The 23,426-nt window shown below is 37.0% G+C and overlaps 1 protein-coding gene across 5 annotated transcripts in view; it reads left to right on the forward strand.

Annotated features, from left to right (window-relative positions):
• The window catches only part of ANKRD12 (ankyrin repeat domain 12), a 165,704-nt gene that overhangs the window by 47,957 nt on the left and 94,321 nt on the right, over window positions 1-23,426 (forward strand). For all 5 annotated transcript variants that reach the window (XM_053668806.1, XM_053668803.1, XM_053668807.1 and 2 more), the window contains exon 2: window positions 14,723-14,861. In XM_053668806.1, the coding sequence (XP_053524781.1) occupies window positions 14,775-14,861 (87 nt within the window). In that variant the 5' untranslated portion in view covers window positions 14,723-14,774. The remainder of the gene's footprint in view (window positions 1-14,722; window positions 14,862-23,426) is intronic.

Genomic DNA, 23,426 nt, shown 5'->3' on the forward strand with positions numbered 1-23,426 from the left:
CTTCATGTATATTAAAATACTTTCCCAAAGAGTTACCATCCTATAAAAAAAAGAAATGACAGTAATTTTTTTTAAATGAAACTCTCATGTTATCTAACGGGATCATTTTAAAGTAAGATTATACCCCATACATCCACATGGGTTCATGTTGTGTATGCATATGGTTTAATATGTAGAGAAATCCCCTATTTTCAGTTAGCCTTAGTGAATCTTTTTTTGTAGTGAGATCTTTTATAATATAAAATAGTCCCTAATTCAAGTTGCTCTTCAAACTTTCCTGATGATAACCACTGGAATATTTATTAAAAGTATAAATTACTGGGTCAGTTTTATACCTTCTAAGTCTAAATCTGTATTTTTAACAAGTGTTTCAGGAAATTTTTCTTGCCAGGACTTGTAGGAACATTATCATTTATTTTCTTAATAAATTTGTTATGGATTAGATTTTCTTTATTAGTAGTCAAATAATGTGAATTAACTGGTATTAAGTACAGATTCTGTGGCCATAAAAGAACTGTGAAAATTCTGTTATTGAGAGTAGCATGTAGGAAGGAGGAATAGTGAGAGAAAAGACTGAATATATCAAGCATTTCAAGATAATATTGGCTAACCAGAAATATTAACTCATTTTTTACTCCTTGCTATGATAGAAGTTTTTCAGGTTTTTACTGTAATTTTGACTGAGTTAAGAAACACTTTTATTCTTAAAGTGTTTATATTGATACTAAAAAATAAATGGCATATATATAACATCTTCTTCACGCAAATAATGTTTATTTTACACTAGAGTTTTTAATCTACTTATATATACTAACTTGGTACTTCTGAACAGGGACCAGAATGTTTAACATTCTGTCAGGTAATGTGAGCCCATGAATTTGTTTTATTTTCCTCCAAAAATTATTTGGACTTTTCTAGGTCCTTAGCATTTTCATACACATTCTAAAAGAAGTTTGTCATTTTTCTATAAAAAGGCATCCTGGGGTTTTATCTGGGATTGCATTGAATGTATAGATCAATTTGGGAGAATTGACATCATAATCAATATCAAGTCTCCTAATCTGTACATGCACCATATCTCTCCATTTATTTAGGTCTTCTTTAGTTTTCAGTGTCTTGTATTGGTTACTACATGGTCTTACACATACTTTGTTGAATTTAATCATTTTGATGCTATTGTAAGCTATATTTTTTATTTCAATTGTTTGTTGATAATACAGAGAAATAAAATTAGTTTTCATATTGACTGTGTATCCAGTGTGCTTTCCTATGCTTACTTACAAGTTCTAGTAGCTTCTTTGTAGAGACCTTGCCTCTGCCTGCATAGACAATTGTGTCTTCTGGAAATTATGCCTATTTTACTTCTTCCTTCCCAAGCTATAGACCTTTTATTTCTTCTTCTTGGCTTATAGAACCTGTTAGGGCTACCAGGAAATACAGTTCTGAATAGAAGTGGTGAGATTATCTTAATAGATGCAGAAAAAGCATTTAACAAAAGTCAACATCTTTTAATGATAAAGACTATTAAATTAGGTAGAGAAGGAATGTATTTTATTTATCATAATAAAGGCCATATATAGCACACTCATGGGTAACATCATATACAAGTGAAAACTTTAGCTTTTTGTCTAAGATGAGGAACAAGACAAGACTGTTTGCTCTCACCACTTGTATTTAACAGTACAGCCATGTATTGCCTAATGACATTTTCTGTGGTGGACTGCATATAATGGTGGTCCCTTAAGATTATAATGGAGCTGAATTTCCTGTAAGAATTGGAAGGATCTGTGGTTTAGGAGGTTTCGTTCTCTCTCTTTCTCCGCCCCCCCACCAATCTAATGGGAGCAGTGTCTTTGGGGCTTGGCAACAGACTCCCTGTCACTCGTAGCACTTCAATTTTGTATGCTCAGATTATATTCCAATCAGTCAGCCATTGACCTATTTCAGCACAGCCTTTCCCCAGTGTAACATATTCAAAGGGTGCTACTGCCCTCTCAGATCTAGCTTGATGGCCTTCAGAAATAGTCATGGGGATGTAAAGTACAGCATAGGGACTATAGTCAATAATAATATAATAACTGTGTATGGCGTCAGGTGAGTACTTGAAATATCTGGAGAATCACTTAGTAAAGTATGACTGACTAACTGTTACTGAACAAAACAGAGGTTCAACTGCCTGCCACCACCAAAGCCAGACTTCTGAGGCAGGTGCAGGTGCAAAAGGGAAGAGGTTTATTCGCATGCTGCACAACCTGGGAGAATGATGGACTTCTATCTCAAAGACCATCTCATCTTCCTGCTCAAGGCCGCAGTTCTTACAGGGATAGGGAAGGGATGGCTTATTTTTTTCCTAATCCAATAATCTTACTAGCTTTTGGCCCCATCTATTCATCTTTCTAGCTTTCAGGGACTCAGACCCTAGCTATTCATCTTCCTAATTCTTGGCACACTCTGGCCCTATCCATTCATATTTCTAGCTTTTGGCACATTTGGTGTAAGAATTGTCTCCTGCCCTGGCTGGTGTAGCTCAGTGGATTGAGTGCTGGCCTGGAGACCAAAGGGTTGCTGGTTCAATTCCCAGTCAAGGCACATGCCTTGGTTGTGGGACAGGACCCTGGTAGGGGGGTGTGAGAGGCAACAACACACTGGTGTTTAAAAAAAAAGAATCACTTTTTACCATAATCTTGGCCAGTGGGCGGAGACTCCCCTGATGCTCTGACTGTTTTATGTAAAATAACCACTATGCCACCCATGTGAAATACAAAATAATATTAAACGTAAAATGTAATTGAAAAAAATTTTAAGATTACATTGCTAAAAATTATTTGTTGAGGAGCTAAGGTCCTGTTCAAGGACACAGGTTCACAGGAGCTACTTTAACTAGTATGAAGTGCCACTGCCTTGAGTAAACGCTTTCTGTGGTAGTGTAGAGCCAGGCTCTGCCTGTACTTCAGAAATATTTTCAGGTTGTAATAATGTAAAGGATTGCTAAGTTTTATTTCTTCCATCAATTCAATGCCAGATAGGGTCAGTGGAACCAAAAACAAATTTCTGGAATCAAAATATTGAGTTCTTAGTTCTATATCCTTCTCCATATTATACACTCTTTTTAAAAAATAAATACCACAAGTTTCTTAACCTGACCAATGCTCCAACAGACAGTACCCGAAGGATGTTACCATGACAATCCCCTGTGTACCTTTATCTCTCCTTCCTGCTCTTATTCCTACAGATCCTCAGGCTACCCTTCAGTCCCTTCCAATAAATCACTATCATGCTGTTATGTGTGCTTTATACTCAGCAAGTTTTTCCTTGATAATTTCCAGTCAGTCCAGCCTGTATATATTTTTTTTGTGGAGTAGCTTTGACAGCTTTGAAGTTCTATTTCTGACTCTGTCAGAAGGAAGCAGGAAAGGCTCGTGGAACAGTGTTTATAAAGTCTACAGTAGTGTGCAGTAAGTACTAGCTAGGCCTTCACATTCACTCCCCAGTCACTTACCAGAGCAACTTCCAGGCCTGCAGGCTATAGTCAGAAGTGTGTACCATTTTTTTATCTCTTATATTGTATTTTTACTATCATTTTTCTATGCTTAGACATACAAAAATCAATTGTGTTACAGTTGCTTACAGTATTAAGTAAATTAGTGTGCTGAATAGGTTGACAGCCTGGGAGTAATACAATCTAAATTGTATTATGCTATACCAGAGCCCTGGCCGGTGTAGCTCAGTGGATTGAGCACGGGCCTGTGAACTAGACAATCGTGGTTTGATTCCCAGTCAGGGACATGCCTGGATTGCAGGCTGGTTCCCTGCAGGCCAGTTCCCAGCAGGGGACGCACAAAAGGCAACCGTACATTGATGTTTCTCTCCCTCTTTCCTTCCCTTCCCCTCTAAAGATAAATAAATAAAATCTTTAAAATAATAATAAATAAATTGTATTATGCTATACCATTTAGGTTTGTGTAAGTGCAGTCTGTGATCTGACACAATGATAAAATTACAGTTAGGTTAGGAAATAAAGAAAAGCTATCTAAATCAGAAAGGAAGAAGTTAAATAGTCCATTTGCAGATGACACGATTTTATATATTAAAAAAATTCTAAGACTGCACACACAACAAAGTGAGAAATAATAAATGAATTCAGTAAAGTTGACATAAAAAATTAACACTAAAAGTTGCATTTCTATACACTAACAATGAACTCTCTGAAAAAGAAATTAAGGGAAAAAATCCATTTAAAATGGCATCAAAAAATCAAATACTTAAGAAGTATCATTGAGGTGAATGATCTGTACACAGAAAAGTATAATACATTGATGACAGAAATTGAAGGCGCAAAAAAAAAGATGTCCTTGTTATTGGACAGTGAAGAATTAATAATACAGTGTCCATATTACCCAAAACAATAGACAGATTCAGTGTAATGTCTATCAAAATTATGGTATTTTTCACAGAATTAGAAAAAACAAGCCTAAAATTAATGTGGAAACATGACAGACCTCAAATAGCCAAAGCAATCTTGAGAAAAAAGGAATAAAACTAGACCAATCACACTTTCAGATTAATTATATTACTAAGCTATGGTAATAATCAGTACGGTACTGACATAAAAACAGAGACAAGAGCCCTGGCTGTTATGGCTCACTGGATTGATTGCTAGCCTGTGAACCAAAGTGTTGTTGGTCCGATTTGCAATCTAGGGCGCTGCCTGGGTTGCAGGCCAGATTCCCCAGTATAGAGGCAAGCACACATTGATGTTTCTCTCCTCTCTTTCTCCCTCCCTTCCCCTGTCTAAAAATAAATAAATAAATAAAATCTTTAAAATACACATATACCAAGACAAAAACAACAGACAAAAGGACCAAAGAAACAGCCCAGAAATGAACCCCCCATGCATTCAGAGTCAAGTAAATATAATCTTTGGCAAGGGCACCAAAAACACAAAATGGGTAAAGGACAGTCTTTTCAATATGCGGCATTGGGAAAACTGCGTATGCTCATAGAAAACAGTGAAATTGGACCCTTAGACCATACATAAAAGTTAACTCAAAATGGATTAAAGGCTTAAATATAAAATGCGAAACCATAAAGTTCTTTCTCATATGAAAACATAGGGGGAAAGCTTTTTGACATTGGTCTTGACAGTAATTTCATGGATATGACACCAAAAGCACAGGCCACAAAAGCAAAAATAAGTGGGGCTACATCAAATTAAAACTCTTAAGCATAGAAAAGGATACAACAAAATGAAAAGGCAGTGTATGGGAGAATATATTTGCAAGCTATCATCTGATAATGGGTTAGCATCCAAAACTGGGTTGGCCAAAAAAGTCTGTTACGCTTTTTTCTGTAAAATAAGACATTTTTCATTTTCACCAATAACTGTATTGATTTGGGTATTCTGAATATGTGAGGTATGTTTTGCAATTGGCTTCTTATGGGTAGAGGCCAGGAGTAGTGCTAAACATCTTCCAGTACATAGGACAACCCCAGAGAAGAATTATTTGGAAAAAATATCAATAGTACTGGTAAACTTCACATACCACTTTTGAACTATTTGATTAGTCAGGGTACTTTCTCCATACACTACACAAATATTTTTTTTTACATTTCAGTTGTATTTTACCTTTCTTGAAATCATGAAGCATAATACACCAAAAATGTGTATGTTCTTCCATCTTCACTATTAAAATGGCTGCACAAAAATTTACCAATTTGGATTTTTTTTATTGCACACTAATATAACAGCTGTCACAATACAATCTAACAAAATTATTTCAAGTGAAGTTAAAACTAAACACTATTAGAGCCATCTTATGGAAAAAACATGATGGGATTTTTGGCCAACCCAATATGTAAGGAAATTATACAACTCAGTAGCAAAAAATAAATAACTTGATTTAAAAAATGGCCAAAGGGTTCAGCCATGGATATGAATCACTGGAGTAAAAAGTTAACTGGTCCAGGAGGAGGGAGAGATAGACATGCTTTACCTCTTCATACAACCATAAGAAGGATCACAAGTAACCTCAAAACAAAATACAACCACCACCAGAAAATCAAACTGTGTGGAAGCCCAACAACCAAGGATTTAAAGAAAAAAATATTCATCCAGACATTAAAAAGGAGTGGAGATAGGGAGCTGGAGAGGGGAAGACTTCATGGTGTGGCAGTTGGCAGAATGGGCAGCCCCACATTCACTTGTGGCAGAAAAAACTGGGAGGGTTGCCTGTTTAGCAATCCATCCCATCCCCAGGCCAGACCACACAGCCCAAGATTCCAGCACCAGGAAAGTAAAGCCCTATAACTTCTGGCCATAAAAACCAGTGAATGTTGGGGTGTCTGAAGAAACTGCCAGTCTCTCAAAAGAGTCTATTTAAAGGTGCAGCATGGCTCTGAATGTTAGCAAACCTACCCACTCTGGGATTCAGCACCAGGGCAGCAGTTAGAAGGGACCAGTCCCATATGGGAAGTGGGGGAAGTGTCAGGAAGTGGGGTAAGTGGTGAGCAAGCTTGTTCCCTCTCTTACCCTCCCCTACATACAACACAGCATCATAGGTTGTTCCACCCTGATGAATACCTAAGGCTCTGCCCCTTATAACATAGCAAGTGCACCAAGACCTGGAGTCAAAGCAGCTGTACCTAATACAAACACAGGGAGGCACTAAATTGAGAAGACAAAGAAATATGGCCCAAGTGAAAGAACAGATCAAAACTTCAGAAAAAGAACTAAGCAAAATGGAGATAGCCAACCTATCAGATGCAGAGTTCAAAGCATTGGTGATAAGGAGGCTTAGAGATGTCAGTGAGTATGGCAAACACTTAAGGGAAGAAATGAAGACTACGCTAAGTGAAATAAAGAAAACTCCGCAGTGAACCAACAGCAAAGGGAAGGAACCTAGGGTTCAAGTCAATGTAAGGAAGAAATAAATAGTCAACCAGTACAGAATGAAGAAACAAGAATTCAAGAAAACAAGGAGAGAATAAGAGGACTCCGGGACATCTCTGAAAGGTTTTCTTAGGCTCTGCCAAGGAAGAAAATGCCAATCTGCCACAAAGTTAGGCAGTATAGAGCTTTATTGGGGTTTGTGCACCCGGGCCAGGTTCTCTGGTCCATAGAGTGGGGCCGGGGAAGTCACACCCAAGCAGGGAATATGGCGGGGTTTTATTTTGGTTGGCTGTCTTCGTGGGAGCTGGGGATTGGTCCCCATTGAAAAAAGTGGCAATATATCATTGGTGGTTCAGGTTGCTGTACGGATATCCATTTTGGCAAAGCCCGCCCTTTCAGCTCTCTGGTTTGGTGTCAGCTGTCTTTTCTGGGTTGTAGTCCAGCCGCCATTTTGTCCTACCCTGCCCATCCTAACAATCTCCAAACGTGCCAACATCTGAATCATGGAGATGGCAGAAGGAGAAGAGGAAGAGCAAGAAATGGAAACTTTACTTGAAAAAATAATGAAAGAAAACTTTCATAATTTGGCAAAGGGAAATAGCCATACAAGTCCAGGAAGCACAGATAGCCCCAAACAAGTTGGACCCAAAGAGGACCACAGCAAGACACATCATATTAAAATGCCAAAGGTTAAAGATGAAGAGAGAATCTCAAAAGCAGCAAGAGAAAAGAAGAGAGTTACCTACAAAGGAGTTCCCCTAAGACTATTGTGGGGGCGACTTTGCCCTCATGTCCCCCTGTCCACCATGGATGAAAGTAAACACTACCAAGACATGATCTGCTTGGGGAGGAGAGGTGGACAGTTGCTCACAGGAAAAAGGCCAGGAGCCCCTTCCTCCAGGGGCTTTTATTGGGTTGTAATACCAGGAATACAGGTGACAAGGATCAAACAGTAGATAATATTTCAAAGAAATCTGAGGGCTTAGTCTGAGTCAGTGTCTGTCAGGAAAGGGGGTTCCAGAAACTTTGGGAGACATACTCATTTCCTGCTCAGACCCTTATCATATGAATGAAAGCACTCTTAGGAAAACAGATTTCATAGTATTTTTAAGAATTCTTTCTAATACCTGATTACCCGGGATACCGCTCTTGCAAGGCAAGGAGCCGCGCCACCTCCCCAACACAGGTTTTCAGGCTTAAGTGGATTAGACCCAGGAAGAGCTTCTCCCAGAGGACATGGGGACTCAGGCTATGTCAGAATAGCCAGGGTTAGGGAGGGTGCAAGGGTCCATTGCTCCCTTTTTGTTGCAGCCCCCCAGAGTCCTTCCATGATGGCCTGCCAAGTGATTGTGTCTGGCTTAGGTTGCCCCTCGGTGTGAGGAGTCTTACCCATCATTGACCATGCTTTTAGGGTGGGGGAATAAGCTGAGAAAGCATTTGCTACCAGAGACAAGCTTTTGTCTCTTGTGGCTCGCATTCTGGAGGTCGCTCACTCAGTCTTAGCCATGGTGGGTAGTCATAATTCCTGAAACCAGGCAGAGTGGTTCCCAACAGACTATCAGCTGATTTTTCAAAAGGAACTTTGCAGGCAAGAGAAATACTCAAAGGGATGAAAAGAGCTACAACAAGAAAAGCAAGGAGCTACATCCTAGATGACTATCCAGCAAAGCTGTCATTTAGAATGGAAGGGCAGAAAGAGTGCTTCCCAGACAAGGTAAAGCTAAAGGAATTAATTCATCACTAAGCCCTTATTATATGAAATGTTAAAGGGGCTTATCTGAGAAAAAGATAGAAACTATGAACAGTAAAATAACAACACTCACAACTATCAACAACCAAATATAAAAACTGAAAACAAAAACAAACTAAGCAAACAGGAACAGAATCATAGAAATAGAGATCATCACGTGGAGGGTTACAGTGGGAAGGGGGAAACAGGGCAAAGGTTCAGGAATTAAGAAGTACAAATTGGTAGGTACATAACAGACAGGGGGACGTTAAGAAAAGCACAGGATGTGGAGAGGCCAAGGAACTTACATACACAACCCGTTGACATGAACTAAGGGGGGTGGGAATGCTGGAGGGAAGTGGGGTATGGGCTGGAATCGGGGGAAAGGGGAAAAATTGGGACAACTGAATGGCATAATCAATACAAATACTTAAAAATAAAAAGAGGAACTTCCTGGAACTCCAGAAGACCTCCATCTCACTCAGTAGCACACCCGTCCTGGTTTTTACAGCCAGCAATTATGGAGACTCCTCTCCTGGCCCTGAAACCCCGGGCTGGTGGACCTGTTGTGGAGCTGAGGCTCCTGCTCCTCAGGGAGGAATTTCTACAGTCAGATATCCCTCCTGATTTTTAACTGCCACATGTGGATGTGGGACCAGCCTGTTCTGCACCTCCACCCCTCCTGTCAGTCTTGATGTGACTTCTTTTTATATCCTTAGTTACAGGCCTTTATAAAAAGTACTGATGTTAAAAAGAGAGAAGGGAGAGAGAAACTTCAATTTGTAGTTCCACATGTTTACACATTCATTGGTTGCTTCTTGTATGTGTGCTCTGATTGGAGATTGAACGCACAAGCTTAGCTTATTAGGAGGATGCTCTAACCAACTGAGCTAGCTGCCCAGGGCCTTTAGTTATAGGGCTTCTGTTCAGCAAGATTTCAAGTGGTTCTGAATGATGGCTGTTCTGTAGTTTAGTTGTGACTTTGATGTAGTTGTAGGAGGATGGCAGCACTGCCTTTACTTAAGCCACCATCTTCACCAAAACTTCTACCTCTTTAGTTTAAGTACAACTCCCACTACCCAAAGCATGTTGTTGATTCTCTTTTCCTTTCCAGAAAACTAAATGTTTGTATTTCTGAAGTATTTTAATCGGGGCAATTTCACAAGTAGTTTAAAAAAGCATTATGAGATGGCTGGTTAAAAATAGGTTACAGTAACATTATATAGCAAACACTGCTTATACTAAGAATGTTCAGAATGATAGAATTCTTCACCTCTAATCCATTTTCACTAAAACCTAAATGTGTAGATATTCATACATTTCTTAAATTCTTATGGAAGTATATAATGGTCAAGAAATATGCATACAGGGATACTGCATTTCTTCCCCTGGCCCTTTCTTTGGCTTTTAAATGAGTGACCCCAGGACGTTCCTAAATTTAAAAATCTTGCTTCCACCTTTTTTTTTTCATCTTCACCCAAGGACATGCTCATCTGGGAGAGAGGGGAAGGAAGGGAGAAAAACATTGATGTGAGAGAGAAATATGTTAATCAGTTGCTTCTTGCACGTGCCCTGAAGCAGGTGGGGCGGGGGCCAGCATACAACCTTGGCATATTCTCTGACTGGGAATTGAATCGGTGACCTTTTGGTTTACCTGGAGATCACACGGAGGTTTATCTGCGGGAGGGTGAAGGGGGAGAATGGGGAAAACAGTACAGAGATTAAGATACATTAATTGGTAGGTACAAAATAGACAGGGGAAGGTTAAGAATACATAGGAAATTGAGAAGCAAAAAAAGTTATATGCAGGACCCATGGACATGAACCAAGAGGGGTGGGTTGCTAGAGGAAAGGGGTCTATTGGGCTAAGGGGGGGTGGGGCAAAGGGGAAAAATTGGGACAACTGTAATAGCATAATCAGTAAAATATACTTTTAAATGGCAAAGTACCTATTTTCCCAAAGAAGATATACAATAGTCAAGTGTGTGAAAGGTGGTCAACATCACTAATCTGGGAAATTCTAATCAAAACCACAAGGAAATATCACCTCTTGCTAGTTAGTTTGACTTATTATCAAAAAGATAAAAGATAAAACTGCCATCTGATCCAGCAATTCCACTTTTAGGTGTCTATTGATGGATGAGTAGATAAAGAAAATGTGATATATATAGGGATATTATTCAGCTGGGAAAAAAAATCCTGCCCTTTGTGACAAAATGAATGAACCTGGAGGACATTATGCTAAATGAAATAATCCAGATACAGAAAAACAAATACTGTAGATCTCACCTATATGTGGAATTTGAAAGCACTGAACTCACAGAAGCAGAGAGTAGAATAGTTCGGGTGCTGGAGATGTGGAAATTGGAGAGAAATTTAGTAACCAACTTTCAGTTACAGGATGAGTAACTGTAAGTACAGAATGGTGACTGTAGTTAATAATACTGTATTGTATACTTGATATTTGCTGAGAGTAGATGTTATGTATTTCCACCACACAAAAATGCTAACTGTGAGGTGATAGATGTGTTAATTAGCTTGATTGTGATAATGACTTTACAATATATGCATATCTAGGCAACATATTATACACCTTAAATATATACATTTTTTGTTTGTCAGTTGTAGCTCATTAGAGTTGAGGGTGGAAAAACCGATGAGAGCTGATATCCTTGTTTCATTGTTGATCTCAAGAGAGAAAGAAGATATTCAAGTTCTGTTATTAATTTGTTGAGAGTTTATCATTAGTGAGTATTAAATTTTATCAAATGCTTTCTCTGTATCTGTTAAGATGATAATTTTTTGGTGGTTGTTTTTAGTCTGTTAATGCAGTGAATTACTTAGATTGATTTGCAAACATTAAGCTGCCCTTGAGTTCCTGGGATTAATCCCAGTTTGTCATGATGTACTTGCTATCCTTTTTATGTATAGTTGGGCTTGATTTGGTAATATTTAAAAATCCTTGATTTGAAGATTTTTTGTGTGTATGATCATGAGGTACTTTATTTTGTAGTTCTTTTATAAAAGACTTATTCTGATTTTGACATCAGGGTATTGATGGCCTCATAAAATATTTTTCCTCTTTACTATTTCAGGAGGATTTTTGTAGAATTGCCATTATTTCTTCCTTACTTGTTTTGTAGAATTGACCATTGAATTGATCTGGGCCTGGAGTGTTTTGGGTTTTAAGTATGAAATCAATATCTATTAAACATTGAGCTACCAAGACTTTTTTTCAGTGAGCTTTGGTAGTGTGTGCCTTTTAAAGAATTTTATTTAAATTGTTGACTTTATTTGTATAAAATTGTTGACAACATTCTCTTGTTATACTTTATGTGTTTATAGCATCTGTAATGATGTTTCCTCTTTTATTGTTGATTTTGGTTATGTAGGTCTTTTTTATTTGTAATAAGTCTGGCTAGGGATATGTAAATTTAAATTTAATTGATCTTTTAGGAACCACTTTTTAGTTTCATTGATTTTTCAAATTTAGATATACTACACATACCCTGTTACCTTTTTATAATTGATTCTCGTTTACCTTTTTATTTTGTGAGAACAAAGTTTTTTTATGATTTTAATTTTAATTATTTTAAGTGTATTGCATTTATTTATGGCCCATGGTGTGGCCTGTATCATTCTATATTCTATGTGTCCTTGAAAAGAAATAAATATTCAATTGTTGTTGGGCAGATGTTTTTATAAATGTCAAGTAGACCCATTCCATTTAAATGAATGGCTTTTGGTTTTTCAGTTCTCTTATGTCCTTGTTGATTTCCTATTTTAATTGAAAAAGTAGTTGAAACCTCCAGCTGTAATTATGAATTTGTCTATTTCTCCTGTCAGTTTTGTCATTTTTTGCTTCCTGTATTTTGAAGCTCTGTTGCTAGTTGCATACCCAGTTGGTAAACTGACCCTTTTATCAGTATGCAATGTGTAATGTCCTCTTTGCTGAGATCTATTTTGTTTTATATTAATAGAGTTACTCCAACTTTCCTTTTATTACTTTTTTAATGGCATCTCTTTACTTATTCTTTTACTTTTGACCACCGATATTCTTATATTTGAAGTGAATTTCTTGTTAGTAGCATATAGTTTCATCATTCTTTCCCTCCTGAAAATCTGCCCTTTAATTGGAATATTTAAACCATTTGCATTCCATGTAGTTATTGGTATTTCTGGATTATGCCTACTATTTTCTTATTGTTTTGTCTGTTCCTTCTACTTTTATTCCTCAATTTTTCTGTGCCTGCCTTCTGTTGGGTTATTTGTGCATTTAAAAGTATTTCAATTTACCTGACATGATGTTTATTATCCCTTGGTATAATTTGTATAGTGGTTGTTCTAGTGTTTACAGTAGACATCATGGACCAAGAACCTATGTGTAAAAATGCTTCATATTTGTTGATTGACGTAATATATTTGAAGTCTAATTTTGATTGTTATTATTAGTGCTGAGATTGTCTAAATAAATTCATTGAAAAAGAATACAACCTTTTTCTGTAACATACAATCTGCTAAAATATTATTGCCATGTATAATTTTCTCAGTGTTCATGTCATTCCTTTTTGTTCACCAGTAACTTTGCTTGATCTGCAAAGGAAGTAGTGCTTTATCGTCAGTCTTGTCTAGGCTAACACTTGTTGATACGTAGCTCAATTTCACTTTTAAGTCATAATTTTTCTATTTCTATGATCAGTAACTGTAAGATTTACACAGAGCTACTAGCTTTGAGGACAGTGGTATGTTTGAATGATTCTTTGTATACAGAAATAGTTTAAGCAAGTTAAATGAAGGTAAATTCTGTCTCTTGTGTGTAGTGTCAAAAAGTTCATTTCTCTACATTTCTTTCCTCCTCTCTAAAAATGAAATATTTGAACTGTGGCAGTTTTTTGTGTTGGAATATACTCTAATCTGGCTACATCCAGATTAATTTAATCTAGTTAGATAATTTACAAATGCAGTTTACTTAATAATTGTTTTATTTCTATTAAAAATCAAACAAATTTTAAAGCATCAGTAGAACAATTTGAAGACATAGAAAATTTTACTTAGACCTATGCATCCGTTTACAGGAAATTTATAGCATATCAGTCATTCTGCTTGTTGTGGCCCAATTTATGGTCCCATTGGCCAGCAGCCTCAGTCTAGTCCAGTTTTGAGCAATAGAACTCTGCATAATAGAAACATTTTATGTGTGCACTTGATAATATGTAGCTACTTAATTTAATTTTAATTGCTTTAACTTTGAACAACCACCTGTGGCTAATAGTCATCATAGAGCAACTCACGTCTAGGCTCATGACTTTCCCTTTTATATGTAAAATCCCTTGGATATTTTTTCTGGCTTTATACATAAGCATAGGCTCAAAGAGGATCCTTGTCCTATTAAATCAGCTTGCAGAGTAGGAGGCAGAAGCCTGAAAAAAATGGAAATATAATGGTACATGATGTGATCATTACAGTATAGTACAGAATAATAATGATTAAGTCAGTGAGTAGATGGATAAAGTGAATAAATACCTGATGATGTCTGGGAGTTTAGTGAAGGAAAATCACTCTGAGGATTTTAGGTAAAAAGGTTTTCATTAATTTAACTTAAGTGAATTGAAAATAGAATTAGAGATTATAAAATTAACCTATGAAACCTATCAGATTCTTCATAGGACCTTCAGAAATAACTGCCAGCCTGATACAGAACTACCAGAGAATCTATTAGGAGTTTCTGTCTCTGTAGCCATGCTAGAATGACAAAAACCCTTGCCACTGCTTTCACTCAGCTGCTTCTAATCACCCAGAAAACTAGAGATTGAGTATTAGGCTAGAGAAGGTGGAAAGAAATATAAAGGTAGGGTAGTTCTCTTTTTTTTTTTTTTTTCCTCTTCAACGACAAGCTGAATGGACTTGAACAAGAGAACTCTAATTACTAGCTCACATTCTTCATGGAAACTTTAGGCTAAGACAGCCTCTCTGAAAAAATAATCTTAATGAGGCCATAGAGAAAACCAAATCAAACTCTTGCAAATGACACTACATTACATAAACCTTAAGTAGGTTTTATTGCAGAGGTATACAAGTAACCCTTATATATTCATTCTTTACAGATCCAGGATGAGAAGACTGATGAAAAGAAGAAGCTAGCTGAAGAGCTATAAGATGCCCAAATCTGGGTTCACAAAACCAGTTCAGAGTGAAAATTCTGACAGTGACAGCAATATGGTAGAAAAACCATATGGAAGAAAGGTATATGATTACATTTAAAATTTGTTGTCTTCTTGGAACTGGGGAAAAGAGTTGTGCAACTCTCATCACAATCCACCTTTGACCATTACCATCATTGCTAAAAGATTTTCATGCCCATTTACAGTGAGTTCATTTCCACGCTCAACTCACAGACACCCCTAAATCTGCTTTCAAAATCAGGAATTGTAAGTTTTCAACTTTCTTTTCAAAAATTGTTTTTGCTATTCAGGATCCTTTGTATTTTCATTTAAATTTTAGGATTAGCATATTGGTTTTCTGTGCATTAAAAAAAAAAAACCTGCTGGGATTTTAATAGGGGTATTAGTGAATCTTTACACTGATTCTTGTAGATCACTTGAATAATATTACCACCTTAACAGTGTCTTCCAATCTATCCCCACAGACTATCTCTTCATTTATTTAGATCTTGCACTTTAGCTGTTAAATTATTTATATTTTATTCTCTTGGATATTTTATTTTGGATTTTTCATGGCTACTATATAGAAATACAGTTGATTTTTATATAGTGTTATATCCAGTGACTTTACTGAAATCATTTATTGGTTATAAAAACATTGTTGATTCCTTTTTTAAAATATATTTTACTGATTATGCTATCATAGTTGTCCCATTTCCCACCCTTTATTCCCCTCTCCCTTGCACATCCCCTCCCTCCTTCTTTAGTTCATGTCCATGGGTTATACATATAAGTTCTTATCTGCTTCCCAGATAAGGTCAAGTTAAAGGAATTCTAAACGATACCTTTGCTGGATAGAGCAATCTTGGATGTAGGTCCTTCCCTTTCATGACTTGGAATACTTCTTTCCAGCCCTTCTTGCATACAAGGTTTCTTTTGAGAAATCAGCTGACGGTCTTATGAGCACTCCTTTGTAGGTAACTGTCTCCTTTCTTCTTGCTGCTTTTAAGATTCTCTCCTTATCTTTAATCTTGGGTAATGTAATTATGATGTGCCTTGGTGTGTTCCTCCTTGGGGTCAACTTCTTTGGGACTCTCTGAGCTTTCTGGACTTATTAGAAGTCTGTTGCCTTTCGCCAGATTGGGGAGGTTCTCCTTCATTATGTTTTCAATTTTTTGCTCCTCTTTTTCTTCTGGCACCCCTATGATTCAGATGTTGGAACGTTTAAAGATATCCTACACAGAATCCAGTTGGGCCCTTCTGGTGCTGCTTCCCGTGTGGGTGAGTTTGTGTACATTCTTGGACCCTGTGAGTCTCTCCAACAAACCCTCCTGTGAGGCTGGGAGTATCTCCCACTGCTGCCTCAATCCCCACAGGTGATTTTAGTCAGAGGCTTTGAGGCTTTATTTCCCCACATGGGAACTCAGGGTTGTGTAGTCTGTCTCACTCCCCAGTTGTTTCTCCTGGTTTATCTGCATGCGAATGTGGGACCACCCAGCCCACAGGCCACGGCCTAGCTGGGTCCACCAGCCGCTTCCTTGCTTGCCCTGGTCCTCCAGCTGCTGCCTTACAGCAAGTCCCCTCTGCCCGGCTACCCCTCTCCACCCCTCCTACTGGTCCAGATGAATGTTTCTTCTTTAACTCCTTGGTTGTCAGACTTTCATACAGTTCTAGTCTGTCAGTTTTGTTTATTTTTGTTTTTAAATATGTTGTTGTCCTTTTTTTGGTTGTGCAAGGAGGCACAGTATGTCTACCTATGCTTCCATCTTGGCCAGAAGTCAAAAATATCCTTTGTTGATTCCTTAGGATTTTCTGCATATGGGAGAGTATCATCTTCAGATAAGATAATTTTACTTCTTTTCAAGTGTGGATACTTTTATTTCTTTTTCTTGCTGATTGCACTGGCAATCTCTGCTTTTTGACTGTAGTATTTAATCTATTCACATTTAATGTAATTATTCATAAGGTTGGACTTATATCTGCTTTTGTTCTTTGTTTTTGTTTCACGCCTTTTTGTTTCTCAATTATGCTGCCTTTTAAAAAAATATTTTCCAGTGTAATATTTAAATTTTTATGGTGTTTTTAAAAGAATGTTTCTTGAATTATAATCTTAAAATGTCGATCTAGGTATTAAAATATGCATCCTTTTACTATAGGCTAATATTGATGTAATTCCAGTAAAAATAACAACTTTGCTGCAAGATAGCTCCATTTCCTTCCCTATGTAATATAGATCAAATCTACATTTGTTAATTAATGGAACAATAGAATGTTATAAGAATTGTTTTATACAGTCTTTTAAAGAAATAAGAGAAGAAAAGAAAGATATTTTTGCGAATTTCTTTGTTTTTACCTACAAACCACTTTTGGCACTCTTAATTTCTTCTTCTGGATTCAAGTTATTGTCTGGTAAATGGTGTCATTTACTTAGAGTCGTGAGAATTTTCCTTAGTATTTACTCTAAGATCTTCATCCATGATTTCTCTGTCTTTATTGATCTAGGAATATTTTGATTTTGCCATTTTTTAAAAAATAACTTTACTGAACCCTAATTTACATAGCTTACAACTTACTCAAAATGTAGAATTCATTAGTTTTTAGCTTATTTATAGAGTTGTTCAGTCATCACTACTATCAATTTCAGAATATTTTCACCTGAAAAGCATTGTGTACCCATTAGCAGTCACTCCTCATTCTGTATACAAATTTTACAGCCCTGGGCAGCTACTTTTTCTATACATAGACTTGCCTCTTCTGGATATTTCATGTAAACGAAGTTATGCAGTGGGTGGTCTTTTGCTACTATTTGCCTTTATTTTCAAAGGATAGTTTTGTTAGATACTAGAATTCTTAATTGACATTTTTCTTTTATTAGACTGAATATATTATTCTACTTTTTTTCTTTTAACTGTTGCTAATGAGAAGTTGACTGTTAATTACACTGTGCCTGAGTCCTAAAAAAAATTTAATTTTTATTGCTGCTCTCTTTTGTCTTTAAACAGTTAACTGCACTGTGTTTAGGATCTCTTATTTTATATGAGGTTTGTTGAGCTTCCTAGATTTATCCCTTAATGATTTTTTTGTTTGGGATGTTTAATTTATCTTTCTTTTTTTTTTTTGGCCATCTCACATCTGCTGAACATATCTAATACATTTTCAGTTGCCATTTTCAAATCCAGTGTTTTCATTTGGCTCTTTCTCTAATTTTTTTAAAGTGATATTCTCTATTTGATGTCATTGTCGTATTTAATTCATTAAAAATTATTTTCTTTCTTTCTAGTCTCACCCAGTCTAATATCTAGGTTCACTCAGAGAAGTGTCTGTTGAATATATGTTTCTTGCTTTTTTGTATGTCTCAATTTTTATTGAACCTAAACTGGTCAATTTAGGTCATATATTGTAGCAGCTACATTACTTCTCATTAATTCCCACCTGAAAGTTGTCATTGTTGGTAAGGTCTTTTGTTTTAATTTGTTTTTAGTAAACTATCAGGAGCATACCAGTGGTATTTGTCATGACACAGATGTTCATTTTTATGTCTTTCTCTTTTGGTCGTTCTTCCTTGGGGTTGTCCCTGTGTCTGCATAAGATAAGACAGCAGCCATTGATATGTCAGAGGTTGTACTTAACAAACATCATGAGCCAGTAAGACTTTCTTTCACCTTCCTTTTTATTATAATTTATTTTTTAGTTTTCATTTATAGTTAACATAAAATATTCTGTTAGTTTAAGGGTGTACATACTTGTAATTAGACATGTAACTTAACTAAATGATCATCCTGATAAATCTTGTACCCATCTGACATCATAGACACTTACTGTATTTTACCATGTATAATGCACTACCATGTAAAATGTGCACCCATGTTTTTGGCCCAAAGTTTCAGAAAAAAATCTTCTATTTTAATTTTTTAATTAATTAATGAATGTATTTATTTATTTATAGATACCCTTTTTTGTCTTACAAAGATATTTTAGCATTTATTTTTGAACATACAGATATGGCTATTGCTTTCTAGAGTTATACTTTTAACACATAAGCATAAATAAAAGAAAACATTTATAAAGATAAGGAATTAGTACTAGCCATGTATAATGTGCATCCTTAGTTTTCCCTCAAAAATTGGGGTAAAAGTGCACTTTATACACAGCAAAACACGGTATTAGAATATTGTTACATATATTCCCTGTGCTGTACTTTACATCCCTATGTCTATTCTGTAACAACTAATTTGTACTTCTTAAATCCCTTCATCTTTTTCATCCACCACTGCAAACTCTCTTCCATCTGGCAACTGTCAAAATGTACTCTGAATCTGAGTTTGTTTCTGTTCTGCTCGCTTGGTTATTTTCTCTCTTAGCTTCAGTTATTGATAGATATGTATTAACTGCCATTTTACTGTCCATATATTTTGTCTTTTTTTCTTCTTAAGCAGACCCTTCAACATTTCACATAATACTGATTTGGTGGTGATAAACTCCTTTAGCTTTTTCTTGTGTGGGAAGCCATTTGTACATGTAAGTCTTTCGATTCTAAATGATACGTTTGCTGGGTAGAGTAAGCTTGGTTATAGGCCCTTGCTTTGCATTACTTTGAATATTTCTTGCCAGTCCCTTCTGGTAAGACAGTCTTGAGGAGTTTCTTTGTAGGTACAAGGTTGTAAGAGGTAACTGCTTTTATCTTCCTACTTTTAAGATTCTCTGCCTTAAACCTTTGGCATTTTAATTATGATGTGTCTTGGTGTGGGACTCTTTGGGTTGTCTCCTTTGGGACTCACTCCCTGCGCTTCCTGGACTTGCATGTCATTTCCTTCACCGTATTAGGGAAGTTTTCCATCATTATTTTTTCAAATGTGGTTTTAATTTCTCGTGCTCTCTCTCCTCCTTCTGGTACTCCATGATGCAAATATTAGTATGCTTAAAGTTGTCCCAGAGACTCCTTACACTGTCCTCACTTTTTTTTCCCTGTTTTGATTGGGTATTTTTTGTTTCCTTGTATTCGAAGTCACTTTTGATTTTCTGTTTCAGCTACTTTTTGATTCTCTGTAAATTATTCTTCATTTCAGTTAGTGTATCCTTCATTTCTGACAGGTTTTTTTTTTTTAAGTTTCTATGTTTTCTTTAATATTGTTGAAGGTCTTGCTAAGTTTATCTACTCTTCCTGTAAGTTCACTGAGCATTTTTATAACTAGTGTTTGAACTCTGCATCTAGTAGATTGCCATCTCCATTGTAGTTAGTTCTTTTTCTGGATGTTTGTTCTGTTTTTTTCATTTGGGACATTTTCTATTTTCTTTGTCTTTTCATTTTGGTAGTCTCCCAGTTTTGTTTCTGTGTATTAGCAAGAGTTGCTGCATCTCCCAGGCTTGGTAGAGTGGCCTAATGTAGTAGCTGACCTGCAAGGTTCAGTGGCATAGCCTTTCCATTCACCCAGACTGGACACTGTAGGTGTACTTCCCCTCCAGGGTGGGCTGTGTACAGCCTCCTGTTGTAGTTGAGCCCTTATTCCTACTAGCACACCAGTGGGAGTGATATTTTTAGTATTTTGGGCTGCAAGGACTGACTTCGACCACTGAGGAGGATCAGCTGTGCAGGGGCCAATCCTACAAAATAAAACTTAGTTCACTGGGGCTCTGGTGCCACCTGAGTTTACCTCTAATAGTGTCCTTTGTGGAGGTTGTTGGGTTGTGCTTCATTGCGGTCTGAAGGTGTTCACCAGATATGCTGGTGCTGGGACCATCTGGACATGCAGGTCAAGGTCAGCCACCACCTGTATGTGTTCTGCCCAAGTCTACTCAGCATGAACTACACAGTGATCTGCTGATGGCTGCTAATTGTGTAGGGCTTAGAAGAGCCCTTGAGAGACCAAGCCGCAAACCAAGGCTGGCTGCTGCTAGTGCTAGGGGCTGGAGTCACTTAGCAGCAGATACTAGGCTCCACAAGGTTAGATGCTGCTTGTTTGAGAGACTTTGGGAAAGTCTGAAGAATGAGCCATGACAGGCCATTTATATGGAACAGCTTTGGTGGGCCTGCAAGTTGGGTGGGTCTTAGGTAATTACCATGGTGGGTAATTACTACATATAAGAATAGTGAGTATTTCTGAGTATTTTTAGGGGAGTTAAGTTGCAGTATCTTCATTTTACCATAAAGGTGTCTCCAAATATATTTTAATATGACAGATCTTCAGGAGAGTGATTTCATTAATTCAGTTAATTAAATCTCATTTATTTATTTTATCCAACAAACCTTACATGGGATTCCTATTGCATCATGTGCCTCTTCTATAACTCTTGAAATAAAGCAGGGAGTGATTAGGGAGGGCACGGTCTAAACTATATGAAGATTCTTAACCAATCTCTGAAATGTTTTGTTCTCAGGGCCCCTTGATTCTCTTCAGTATAATTGAGGATCCCAAAGAGTTTTTGTGTGTGGGGGGTATATCTGTTGATATTTATAGTATTAGAAATTTAAGCTGAAAAATTTTTTAATGTTTCATTTTAAAAATAGTAAAACTATTACATATTAACACATAATATATTTTTCTGAAAACAACTATACAGAGGCATACCTCAGAGGTGCTACTTTGAGTTGGTCCAGACCACTACAGTAAATCAAATTTCACATAAAGCAAATCACTCAATTTTTTTTGTTATCCCAGTATATTTAAAAGTCATGTTTACACTACACTGTAGTCTGTTAACTGTGCCATGGCATTGTATCCAAAAACCAATAATGTACATACCTTAATTAAAAACTACTTTATTGCTTAAAAATGCTGACCATTATCAGAGCCTTCAGTGAGTCATGTTCTTTTTGCTGGTGGAGGGTTTGGCTCTAGGTTGATGAAAAAACTGTGTCTGCAAACTGTAATAAAATGAGGTATGTCTGGCCCTCACCAGTGTGGCTCTTTTAGTTGGGCATCATTCCACAAAGCTAAAGGTCATTGGTTTGATTCCTGGTCAGGGTACGTGCCTGGGTTGTGGGTTTGTTTGCTAGTTGGGGTGCATATGAGAGGCAACCAATCAGTGTTTCTCTTCCTCCTTTTCCCCTTTCTTTAAAAATAAAAAAATCTTTTTTAAAAAATGAGGTGTGCCTGTATTCTAAGACAAAAATTATTTGTGAGAAAAATGTCATTGGTTTTTCAAAAATCTTTTAATGTCTGGCTTCACAGAAGATAGCCAGATTCTCATCTGGTTCTGTATGTATTAGTATGTTTGGCAGTCACTTGTCATGCAGTCTCTAGAAACCTCAGGTACACGTTCTTGAGAGAATGGGAGAAAAAGATACACCTTAGGTTTATTGTGAGCATGTTTCTGACTTCAAATGATCTCAGGAACCATACTTTGAGAATTTATGTACTGTTGTAAGAAACATACTACAGTACATAGTATTTGCTACCATATCTAGTTAACTAGTTATTAATAAAGAGAGCAAAGGGAATTAGACACTGGGGAGCATAAGCCTGATTGCTTAGCCAGGAAACTAGCATTTATGGACTCATTCATACACTCCAAGGGCACCTCAGAGCACAGGAAATTTCACCAGGAGCACTGTCAGCCCTCTCCACTACTAGATTGTTGGTGCATACAGGGGAAGGTGCTTGACCATAGAGGCCTATCAGTGTAACAAAGAGGTAGCCTTATTCCATGAAAGCATGGAAAGTTGATTGGTTATTTTGAACAAAGAACTCCTGATTAAAACCCAGGGGAAACCAAGAGCTCTCTCTCTTACTTGTGACCCACACTCACCTCATGCACTTGCGTGTTCTCTCTCCGTAGCCATGTGGCCTTAGTAGCCGCATGGTCAGTGGCTGTGTAGACACTACAGGCTCAGGCAGGAGCCTGAATATCTCAGCACAGCAGTAATCGTAGCCTGGAACACAACTTAAACTAGCTGGGTGCTACACTCGACTAAGCTTTAATGTGAAACTAACTCTGATATGATCTCACCTTTAACAGGAAGCTAAACAACAAAACAAACAAGCAAAACAAAAACAAAGACACTGAAATAGAGAACAGGGGGACAGCGACCAGAGGGGAATGGGGAGCGAATTTCAGGGGAAATAGGGGAGGGATTTAGAAGAACAAGTATAAAGGACACAGGGACAACAAATAAGGGGGGTGGAAATGAGAGGGAGGTGGGGAGCACGGGGCAGGGTGGACTGGGATGGGAGTAATAGAAAACTACTTGAAAAATAATTAAATTAAAAAATTTTTTTAAAAAAAGAAAGAAACTAACTCTGGACATCAGCCTTTGTTTTCACCTTGCCAAAGACACAATTAGACTTTTTCCATGGGGGACAGAAGTAGATGAGACATGGGAAGCCAAGAGGCAGATTTCTACTCAAATAAACTTTGCCACATTACAAACTCCCTTTTGTGTGTCCTTGCACTGCTTTCTTCACGATTCCATGGAAGAGCCTGATTTATACCAACAACATATTGAGTATACAGAGGTGGGACAAAAAAGAGAGAAGCAATCAATTCTAGGATGTTCAGGGATAGTCTTATAGTAGAAAATACATTTAATCTGGATTCTGAAGGATGAAAAAGTACGTGACCAGCAGGAAAGTGGGATTATAGGGTAGTCCATGGAGAAGATGTAAAAAAGACATGAGTCTGTACAGTAATGCATATAAAGATTGGATAT

The sequence above is a fragment of the Artibeus jamaicensis genome, unplaced genomic scaffold (genome assembly GCF_021234435.1).
Source record: "Artibeus jamaicensis isolate MK-2021 breed Jamaican fruit bat unplaced genomic scaffold, CSHL_Jam_final contig_511, whole genome shotgun sequence".
In the NCBI taxonomy this organism is placed as follows: Eukaryota; Metazoa; Chordata; class Mammalia; order Chiroptera; family Phyllostomidae; genus Artibeus; species Artibeus jamaicensis.